Source organism: Leucopleurus acutus (genome assembly GCF_964270905.1).
Source record: "Leucopleurus acutus genome assembly, chromosome: 8".
Classification (NCBI taxonomy): Eukaryota; Metazoa; Chordata; class Mammalia; order Artiodactyla; family Delphinidae; genus Leucopleurus; species Leucopleurus acutus.
Window position 1 is genome coordinate 72,175,406 of NC_139151.1, and position 12,072 is coordinate 72,187,477.

The following is a 12,072-nucleotide window of genomic DNA, read 5'->3' on the forward strand; positions in this document are numbered from 1 at the left end:
GAGTCCATTAAAATTACTGACTAAAAAGACCCAGCCCAGAGTCCCGGAGCAAGAGCTCTAAGTTCATAGTCAGTAATCCTTTTATAGGGCAGTGGCTCAAAGATTCTCTCCTATGTGTACTACTAGTTCACACTTTATAACCTGTCACCAACAAAAAAGTTTTGTGTGTAACTTGTTGAGGATTCAATGTAATCATGATACTCTTATCGATTAGTATAAAAGTAAAATGAAAAAAGAAAAAGGTTAAGCATTTCTGTTCCCAGTGGACACATGCTGAATGCTACTGCACAGTACTTTTGTTCTAGTCTCTCTAGTAATCCATGCTGCAAGGAAACAATGTCAATCTTATTCAAATTTCTGAATCTACCTTTTTGAACACTGGAATAAATTTGCTTTTTCTGGAGTTCCTCCCATTTTGCATACTTTTTCAAGGACAATCTGTGATTTTATTGCTGAATTTTTCAGTAAGTGATATAAAACTCTTCTAGGCCTACAGATATTAAATTCAGAGAACTCCCTGTCTCTTTATTTAGTTTGCTTAATTTCTCCTTCGTAGTTATTCTCTATGTTCAGGGTTAACAACTTTTCTTGAGTAAAAAAATAATTTAGTAGTACTATTTTCTGTCTTTGTACATTATTAAACAATTTGCCCTATGTAGGAAATCTTTTTCAGATTTTTAAGAGCCCTTTTGGACTAAGTGTATTTAAAAAGAATTTTCCAACACTCTTATATTCCTTTTTCTTTATGTGCCCCTTCAAAATTTACTATTTATTCTATTTAAAGCACTGTTTTCAAGTGCTTGAGGCAGGAGCTAAAGTATGAATCCATCTCTTCCTCAAGATACTAATAATCAAAATAGGGCAAGATCCCTGTAAACAATCCTGATAGGATAAAGAAAACAATAAATGCTAAATAAAAGTTCAGGAAATATATACAGTTGATCCTTGAACAATATGGTTTTGAACTGTGCTGGTTCACTTATATGCAGATTTTTTTCACTAAATACATACTAGACTACTATACAAGCCACAGTGGGTTGAATCTGAGGATGCGAAACCGCAGATATGACAGAGAGGCCCGACTATAAAGTTATACTTGGATTTTCAATTGCAAGGAGGGTCGACACCCCTAGCCCCCCGACCTCCCCCTGATGTTCAAGAGTCAACTGTAGTGGAAAATCAATACCAGCTAGAGGAAATCAGAGAAGGTTTGGGGAGATCTGTAATACCTATGAAAGTTGCACCTTTATTAAAACTCTTCAGGGGCTTCCCTGGTGGTGCAGTGGTTAGGAATCCACCTGCCAATGCAAGGGACACGGGTTCGAGCCCTGCTCCGGGAGGATCCCACATGCCGTGGAGCAGCTAAGCCCTTGTGCCACAGCTGCTGGGCCTGCGCTCTGGAGCCCGTGAGCCACAACCACTGAAGCCCGTGCACCTAGAGCCCGTGCTCCGCAACAAGAGAGGCCGCCACAATGAGAAGCCTGCGCACCACAAAGAAGAGGAGACCCCGCTCTCTGCAACTAGAGAAAGCCCACGTGCAGAAATGAAAACCCAACACAGCCAAAAATAATTTAAAAAAAAAAACTCTTCAGTCCTCCTACTCATAACCCTATATTCTCCAGCCATATTAGAGTGTTTCCTTATTCTTTCCTGGGATTTTTTTTGGCTTTCACACCTATGATTACATAAAATTGAGTGGGCTGAACTTAATAACCGGTAAGTTTCCTCTGATATAAAATGTTATTGCTGTTTGCTGCTCCCTCCACCTCTAAATACTTACTTTTCTTTTAAACCAGTTCCTTCATTTATGAAGCTATCTCTAAGCTCCCACCTCCAAACAGATGTGACCTCTCCTTTAAAGCTGTGTATCACAGCACTTAACATTTTCTGTCTTTTCTGATATCAGAAACTGTTTTCTAATAATACATGCTTGCTAGTACATATACCAAAACTGGAACAACTATCCTTAACATACTTTTTAGTTTCCTTGCATACATGCTGCAAGGTGCTGAATAAAACTTTCAAAAGATCTTAAAATTTTAAAGAGACCTTAGAGATCATCTAGTCCAACTTTCCACAGCAAGAATAAATATTCTCATATTCACTGTTGTAAAATAAAGATTCTTGAATCACTGATTTACTAATTCTCCTTTAGGATAAAGCGAGAAGACAAAGAGGTTCTGAGGCTCTTCTGCCAAGACCTTGCATATGCAGAAGGATACAGACAGTAATGTGAGTACAGTTACCCTTAACAACTCATTAGCCTGTCATGAGATTAAAAGTTACAGTTCAAAAAAAACCCAAAAAACAAAACGCATCAAATCTTTGAAAAATAGCTACCTCAAAAAGGAACTTCTAGGCTTCCCTGGTGGCACAGTGGTTAAGAATCCACCTGCCAATGCAGGGGACATGGGTTCGAGCCCTGGTCCGGGAAGATCCCACATGCCGCGGAGCAACTAAGCCTGTGCGCCACAACTACTGAGCCTGCGCTCTACAGCCTGCGTGCCACAACTACTGAGCCCACGTGCCACAACTACTGAAGCCCACGCGCCTAGAGACTGAGCTCCACAAGAGAAGCCACCGCAGTGAGAAGCCCGTGCACCAAAATGAAGAGTAGCCCCTGCTCGCCTCAACTGGAGAAAGCCCGCACGCAGCAACAAAGACCCAACGCAGCAAAAAAAAAAAAAAAAAAAAAAAAAGAATAAAGTTTTTTTAAAAAAGGAACTTCTTACAAATAACCTCACAAAAGACACTTTTTTTTTTTTTTTTGCGGTACACAGGCCTCTCTCTGTTGTGGCCTCTCCCGTTGCGGAGCACAGGCTCCAGATGCGCAGGGTCAGCGGCCATGGCTCACGGGCCTAGCCGCTTAGCAGCATGTGGGAGCTTCCCCGACCGGGGCACAAACCCGTGTCCCCTGCATCAGCAGGCAGACTCTCAACCACTGCACCACCAGGGAAGCCCACAAAAGACACTTTTAAGGTTATGTAAGATGAGTAAGATGTACATTTCTGTCAATATTTTCAGCCTTCATTTTTATCTACAAGTTTCTCTGAAGTGGCTTCATTGTTCAGAAGTCCATTTCGTTATTATGCTTCTAATAACCATTCCCTATATGCCCAAAGTTCCTTCTTACTAGCAACTGTTCATTATAACGGCTTGTAATTTCAAGGCTTCAGATAGAATTCCATTTCTAGAACTTAATCAGAAAATTAAAGGCCTCAAGAAATCTAAAACTTACAACTTGTTTATATATAACAATCATAGGAATCTTTCTTTCTTGTCTCTGACAGATGTTCATCTAGTCTGCTTACCCAGATAAATGTGACAGAATACTTACTACCTTATAAAGCTAGTTCTTGAAATTAAGAAAGGCCCCCAAATAAGTGTTTGCTAAATTTAACTTATAAGATCCTGCATATTATATATGTATATACATATATTTATTTATGGCAGGTGTTCCGGAATTCTAGCTGCATTTATCTGTGAGGTTCTATGGAGCTAAGAAGAGTTAGCAGGGTTAAAATTTTTTTGTTAATTTCGAGTAGCTGGAAAATTTCATCTAGGCACCAAGTATATGCCAGTCTTGCATTCTAAGTTAGCCCCAAGACCACCTTTGGAAAGTACTCCTAGATTACCCCTGGAACAGGTGCACATTTAAAACATGGATTAATAATTATTTCTTATCGATTTTTCTAGTATGTATTATTCATAGACTGATTTCACTATTAATTTCATTTACCTGTTATGTTATTAACATATGGATACTAAAGGTTGGTAGTACGTGTAGTCTATGAACTGAATAAATATGGGGATGAGACTGACCCCATCATATGCACCATTAATTCATTCCCTGTAGTTTACAGAAAAGGTCAGTTTTTTAAAAAGGATATTAAACTATTTTTCTCAGTGGCTGAGGTCATCATAATTAGTATTCCATTAATCTTTCAGCCATTTACACTGAATATACAGAGTTCTTAAAAGGAAAGAAACAAGGATTTCAAGGTACAAAACTAATCAAGATTATTGTCATTTCCCCACCCCTTTCCTCTCTCTGAATAGAATGGAGCTGCATTTCTCTAAATGGAAAAAACTCCTCTTGAACTATGTATATACCATAAAATTTCAGCAATAAACTGAGTTTTACCTTCCATTAAATTGCAACCATTTTCATTTTAATGCCCTAGTTAGCACCCATTATTTTTATTCTAGATCTAATAGAATTTCTAATACAATTATTCAAAAGATAATTTTTCATTACCTGGGATTGGGAGGGTATCCGGATGGGTATGCAGAAATTCCACTTGGCATGCCTGGCATGTAGGAAGCTAAAAATAATTTTTAATATTTTAAAATAGTATGCATAGTCCTGGATATATAGGGTATCAAATAAGACACACATCACCATCAAACCACAGCAAAATTTCATACAGTTAAAGAATTCAAATCTCAGCACCAAAAACAAAACACTCCAGCCATATTAGTTCTTCACTGCAACTAATAAATAACTTCAAACCACATAACTCTAAAAGCATTAAACGTGACAATTCCAACAAGGATTAACTGGCGAACAGGTCAACCTGGTCAGCTCTTCAAGCTCTCAACGAGTCTATAACCTGAGACAGGAGCCTATTCAGTTTGGAATTTAGAGGAAGGTAAATGTGCCCTCCTCTGGTCCAAGGTCAGCTTCTTAGAAAGTGACCTCTTTATTATATCTAAGATACCTTTTGAAATTTCTTGCAAGATTATGTTGACCGATTAGCACAGCTGGTTTTGTTGGCTTGACTGAGGACTTTAAACGACTTCAAATTACTACAAGAAGTCCTAAACAAAACTTATATTCAGCCAGACTGGTTAAAACAAACAAAAGCTTGGAAATACTAGGTGGAAAAAGGTTCAAATCTAGCAAGCATAAAGAATGCTTTATATATATTATAAAGAGAACACTAATGACAAAGAACTAGTCAGTGATGCCAAGAGGCTAACCAACATCGAGGAAGAAAAAGAGAAGAAGTTAATCTTGGCCTTAACTGGAAACAACTTGTCTGAGAATCAAATTAACCTCAGTGAAATTTTTCTCACTGAATATAATTAGCCCTTAATCCAATCAATAAATATTTTAGTGCCTTTCTGTGAAAGGCACTGGATTAAAAAAGAAAGAAAGAAAGAATTCCTGGCCTCAAGTTGCTTATAGTCTAGTGAAGGAGATAAACACGAAAAGAATAAAAATACAGAGTGATAAGTGTCATGACAGGGGAAGTACAGAGTGATATATATGGGATCATACAGGAGGTAGCTAATTAAATGTAGGAGGTGAGGGTAAACAAGAGTGATCTAGTAGATGAATGGTACACAAAGGCTTGAAGAGAGAAGTGGAACACTCAAGAAATAAACTTTTAGAGCACATAATGCAAGTGGATGGGAGAAGTATGCTGGGCTCTGACTAAGGGCCTTAAACATCTTTATCAGAGTTGCTGAGCTTACATCCCCAAGTATCAGTGTTCATAGTCTTCTTGTTAGGATGAACCTATAGATGTCATAAGTAAATTTTTTCTTAAGTATAATTAAGCTAAGGATGATGTTCAGTGCTATTTCATAAAGGGAAAAATACCTCCCAAAATGTCATAATTGCTAGATCTCATAAAACTTTTCTTCTTCCTGGGCCAAAACACAGTTGATCTTTATGAACATCAAAAGATGAGGCCACTATTAGGTGTCAGCAACATATATAGTCAATTACTAGTTTCTCTCCCCATTCTAGTTTCTCTTAAACACATATAAACTACGACTTCACAGTTATAAGCAATTTCCTCATAATTATAGGCAATTTTCCTTTCTAAGGTTCTGAAAAGCTAGTAATTTGACCAAAATCTCCAAATTTTGATTTTGGGAAACAACAAAAGTTGAGTCCAAGACTGGTAAGGAAGCAGATAATGAAGTGAAGTAATTTCAGAGCCAGAATAAAATGGAATACAAATAAGCATAATACATGGGGTTATTATAAGGATTAAATAAGAACTAATATGAAGTGCTTAGCTCTTAGTCTCATAGTCACCACTGAATAAATGTTGACTATTACTGTTAGTTGTCAAAAAATGAGGTTTGGGCACAACACTTTTTTAGTGTGACTTATAGCTAGCTCAAAAGTCTTCCTAAAACCAGAGATCAAAAATGTTTACAGTAGGGCTTCCCTGGTGGCGCAGTGGTTGAGAACTGCCTGCTAATGCAGGGGACACAGGTTCGAGCCTGGTCTGGGAGGATCCCACATGCCACGGAGCAACTAGGCCCGTGAGCCACAACTACTGAGCCTGCGCGTCTGGAGCCTGTGCTCCACCACAAGAGACGCCGCTATAGTGACAGGCCCATGCACTGCGATGAAGAGTGGCCCCCGCTTGCCACAACTAGAGAAAGCCCTCGCACAGAAACGAAGACCGAACACAGCAAAATAAATAAATTAATAAACTCCTACCCCCAACATCTTCTTTAAAAAAAAAAAGTTTACAGTAATGATGATGATAATGATAATAATAATAATAATAGAAGTATATAATTTCTTAACTAGAAGATCGTATTTAAGTATGGATCCAAATTTCTGGGCTGTTCCTTGATGTGTGGGTTTAGGACGGAATTCAGACTTTCATTTCTTTGCAGTCATACATAACAATAATGAATATCATTTAAATGTATAAAAAGTATTAAAACTGTAATGGACAGACAATAAGTTGGTCTCTTTTAGTAATTTACTTATATTAGCTCTATATTGTTTAATGTGATTTATAGTGAGTGAATGCAAAATGGAAGTGTAATAGTGATCTCTTTAGTGAGGTCTCTTTCTTGAATGCTGCACTTCCAATGTTAACATAAAACTAGAAGAAATTTAGGAAAAAGATGTTGCTTAGGGGACTAACATTCTGAAAAGGTTACCTTTATCTTAAGTGGCCACTGGCTATGTTATTTGAGCAAATAAATATGAACGATGATCTAGGAAATATTTTGCATTTCAACATTAGATGGGCAAGATAATCTAACCTTGGATATTAAAGTCAACAGAATTTATTAAGATGAAAACAAATTTCTGATCCAAAAGAATCCCTAGAATCTTTATTAAAAGAGCAACAAAATGCTACAGCCAAGCTTATTCTGGGAAAGCAGAGAAGGAAAAGGAAATGGATTCACAAAGTTCTGTTAGATTCCCATTCAGCTTGTTAGTCAAGATGCTCCTCAAGACAGAATGGATTAAAAAGGAAGATGATAATTTTCAGTGGGAGGAAAGGAATGGATTAAAAAGGAAGATGATAATTTTCAGTGGGAGGAAAATGAAAGCTCACATAATCTAACTTATAAGATAAATTAAGTCTGGTTAATTATCTTAAACAAAATTTGTTTTAAAAAAATCACAGCTCAAAACACAATGAACAGGTTTAGTAAAGTCAAAACAAGTAAGTACAACCAACTCTCAATTATCCAGGGTGATTTTAAAGTACCAGTAAGAATTATTTTTGAAAAACCCAGAAATAACAGAGATAATGTACACCAGTTAGGGGAGAACTGATATTGACTCCATGCCCCCACCCTCTCCACTCAAAGTAAAATCATGAATTGGTTGTACTCAAGAGAAGAAAGCTGAGAGCTAGATGTCCATTGTGTACACCCAGAATAGCTGAATGTGAATGATATAGTTTACTTTATAATTGATTCTTATCTATAGCACTGATCCTGGAGTTGCAAACAAAAGGAGGTCAGATTGCCTTTCAAGTTGTATCTACTTCCAAACGGATCAAATAAAGCTATTCCATGGCATGCATAATTTAAAAAAAAATTCCAGCTCTATTCCAGCATTCTTTCTCCTCCATTTTGGAATCCAGCACACCCATAGTTAGATTTCTACCCACAAACGAAAGCCCAAATGCCAGTCTTTGTTGAGAATCTGTACATGCAGATGTGGGGCCTCAGAATACCTCCAAAAAATCGACTAACTTGATAAGCTAAAAAGCAAATTGAAGTCATCAAAAAAAATATTTTTACAAGATTTTGTTTTCTTTTGTTTATATGAGTTTAAAAATCAAATCTCAGTTCTACTTACTGTTTGGTGGCCCTGTTGCCTGGTATGGTGGATAGGATGCTGAAATAGTAGCACGAGAAAAGACTGGAGGTTCTTCTCCAAACACCACAATCATAACTTGAATAAGCCCCAACAAGTCTGACTGTGGCTAAAAACGGAAAACAAACTTAAGTCATTTACAGATTTACTTTTTGGCAATAAGGAAAAGTCTGGCCATTTCTTATCTGTTTTCAACTTAGCGCGACAATTTCCTTTGTAGGACCCCAAACGTGAAAATTCCATTTAATTAATTTAATACAGCTAGGTGATTTCTACTTATTATTTATGTGTAGCAAGGCTGCTACTTCATGTATATAAAAACAGTACTAGCCAAAGCAGTATACTGCAAAATTCAGATGGTATTGTTCTTCATTTGACTCCATACAGCTAACCAAAATTTATTATATTTCCAGTGGACAAATTAAGGATGCTGGTATGGTATAAACTCAGGGATGGATGTAAGCAGTAGTCACAAATATTATTTAAGGCCTTTAAAAGATAACAATGTTACCTTGGAAACACATGTTCCTAGATTAATTTTTATTAAAGATAGTATTATGAACTCTGAAATTATAAGTAGACTCCATTTTAGAAATCACTAGATTGTTGTACAAAAGATATAAATTATTAAAGGATCTTTCCTTCCAATACCATAGTTACAAAGAGAGTGCCTGTATCCCATAAAGGCTGCTAAACTTTTTTCTCAAGTACCTATTGATCACTAATTTAAGACAAACTATGCTAGGCAAAGTTGTTCAAACTGACTTATCTGATGGTTGTTTTCACCCATTATATTCTGTGTATATCTCACCTCACACACTTCATTCATTAGTTCATCAGGTTCTGAAGGATTACTCAATTATCTTGATCAGTTAATCATCTTCATAACTTCCCTTCTCCTGACAGAAGAGTTTACTAGCAGCTTTCAACTTTCCAAAGCACCAATTTTGTTCCATTCTGTCCCAACATATGGACAGTGACAATAGATAACATTTCAGAAAGCTTCTTATGAAAACTTACTGATTCTCACTATTCCAATACCCTTCTTATGTTTGTCTGTAAACTTACACGCTGAGACAGGGAGTAAACATGTACAGTATCTGTGTAGCACCAAGGAGTGTAGGCTGGAGATTACGGCTGGTGTGTGTGTGGGGTTGCTATTGAGAATCACACAATTTAAATCTCTTGTTAATTATTTAGTCCAACAAAACTCCCTAACTAAATCATAAAATGATTTTAAAATCATGCACTTTAAAAATTGAGATAATTCACATACCATAAAATTTACCATCTAAAGGTGTATAGTTCAGGACTTCCCTGGTGGTACAGTGGTTAAGAATCTGCCTGCCAATGCAGGGGACATGGGTTCGACCCCTGGTCTGGGAAGATCCCACATGCGACAGAGCAACTAAGCCTGTGCGCCACAACTACTGAGCCTGCACTCTAGAGCCTGAGAGCCACAACTGCTGAGCCCAAGCGCCACAACTGTAGAAGCCCACGCACCCTAGAGCCCATGTGCTGCAACAAGAGAAGCCACCATGATGAGAATCCCGTGCACCACAAAGAGTAGCCCCCACTCGCCACAGCTAGAGAAACACCGCGTGCAGCAACAAAGACCCAATACAGCCAAGAATTTAAAAAAAAAAAAAAGTGGATAGTTCAGTGGTTTTTCTCTATCACCACTGTCTAATTCCAGAATATTGTTATCATCCTCAAAAGAAATCTATCCCTATTAGTGATCACTTCCAATTTCCCCCTCCCCTCAGCTCCTGGCAACCACAAATCTATTTTGTCATTGGATTTGCCTGTTCTGGACATTTCATGTAAATGGAATCATACAATTCATGTCTGGCTTTTTTCACCTAGCATAATATTTTCAAAGGTTAACCCATGTTTGTAGTATGAATCAGTACTCCATTTATACAGTCTTATAACCATAGTTTTGTCAAGACAAATTTTATTTTAATTCTTTACCATACCATTTCTTTCACGTTAAAGTCTTTGAAGGAAGGAAAATTAATCGTTAATACCTACTTCCAGGCCTATTATAAAGCAACAGGTCATGAATATTTCAGAATGACAAATGACTAATTCAGAATGATACAGGATACAAAAAACATAGCAAGAATGTTAGTTTATTTTAGCTCAAACACCTAAGGGTCAACTGAAACATATAGTATCTTTATAAAACTTTTTTCCTATTGAAAACCCTGAAAACTTGAAGAGCAAAATTGCTTTCTTCTCTATCCCTTTTTGTTTGCTTTTCCAGCAAGCAATAAAAAGGTCAGATTTTACATTCTAAGCAGTATATGATACATGTTCAGGATTAGGATTAATAAGCAATTGAATTAGTAAGATCAAGATAAATGAGAGCAGCCCTAGTTCATGTTCTGTGCCATGCTAGATTACTACAATAGCCTTCTGTGCGGGTTCTAGTTTTACTTACTGATTATGATTGAGAGAATTTTCTATAAAAGTTCATGCTCCCCTCCCATTATACAGAGTTGTTGCTGAGAATCAGTTGCTTAGGCGGAAACTACATTTTCCAGTCCTTTTTGCAACTAGTTTTTACCAATGGACCATAAGCAGAAGAGATTTAACTTTTAAGCCAAGGTGCACAAGAAGGAGGGCCACCAATCTCTTTGCTTGTCTTCCTTGATGCGGAGGACTCTGAAGCCCCGGGAGATGGTGGCACAACAAACTGGAAAGCGCCTGGTCCCTGAAGCTCAAGTGAGGGAAAGCTGCCTGCCAGTGAGGCAGACTCCCAGTGGACTATTACGTGAGCAAGTAATTTCCAGTGTTAAGTCTCTAGTATTTGGGGTTTTATGTTTTAGAGCAGCTAGTGATTTTCAGTCAGAAAGCTAATTAATGTATTTATCTAGTACACTTCAGACATTATACCTAACAATCATTGCATTTAATGCCTTACTTTTGTTCAGAAATCTAAAATGACTCCCAGCTGCCTATTCAAGGATGAAGTCCTTAGCTAAAAATCAGGATCTTCCACGATATAACCTTGAACACCATAGCAAAGTTAGCTACCCTTATGTCTTTTTTGTTAGATTTGTGGAATATAACATACATACAGAAATGTATGTAACTTTAAAGAGTAACAATAAAGAAAATATTTGTGTAGCTATCATCCAACTTAATAGAAGACTGCCAGCAACTTACAAGTTCCTGACTGCATCCCCCTCTATCTATTCTATAGAGTTACCCACTTCTCTGACTTAGCAGATAATCATTCTTTTCTTTAAACTACTACCTTATAAACAATTTTCTAAGCAGTATGTTTAATTTTTTGTTTCTGAACTTCATATGAATTAAATCAAACTGTGGATTCTATTGAGACTTATTTCAACAATGTAAGATACATTCCTGTTAAAGAGTATAGTTATAAATTCATTTTAATTGCTGTATGGTGTTCCACTGAATGAATACACAACTTCTTTATTCACTCTCCTGTTGTTAACAGTCATATGGGTTGTATCCAGTCTTTGGTTATTTATGCTGCCATGAACATTCTTGCTCTGTTTCCTAGTATGTATGTGCAAGCGTTACTCGTTTTTTTGGGCTGCATTGGGTTTTCACTGCGGCCTTTCTCTAGTTGCAGCCTTTCTCTAGTTGCAGCGAGCGGGGGCTACTCTTCGTTGCAGTGCGCAGGCTTCTCACTGTGGTGGCTTCTCTTGTTGTGGAGCACGGGCTCTAGGCATGCGGGCTTCAGTAGTTGTGGCTCACCGGCTCTCGAACACAGACTCAGCAGCTGTGGCACATGGGCTTAGTTGCTCCATGGCATGTAGGATCTTCCTGGACCAGGGCTCAAACCCGTGTCCCCTGCATTGGCAGGTGGATTCCCAACCACTGCGCCACCAGGGAAGCCCAAAAGGGTTACTCTTGTGCAGTAGTTATCAACTGGGGGTGCTATTTTTGTCTCCCAGTGGATATTTAGAAATGTCTAGAGACATTTTCAGTTG

General features: G+C 37.6%; 1 protein-coding gene across 2 annotated transcripts in view; it reads right to left on the reverse strand.

The window, feature by feature from the left end:
• Positions 1–12,072, reverse strand: part of TSG101 (tumor susceptibility 101) — a 68,490-nt gene that overhangs the window by 37,593 nt on the left and 18,825 nt on the right. For both annotated transcript variants that reach the window (XM_082845351.1, XM_082845350.1), the window contains exons 5-6: positions 8,081–8,207; positions 4,259–4,325 (exon numbers count right to left, since the gene is read on the reverse strand). In XM_082845351.1, the coding sequence (XP_082701477.1) occupies positions 4,259–4,325; positions 8,081–8,207 (194 nt within the window). The remainder of the gene's footprint in view (positions 1–4,258; positions 4,326–8,080; positions 8,208–12,072) is intronic.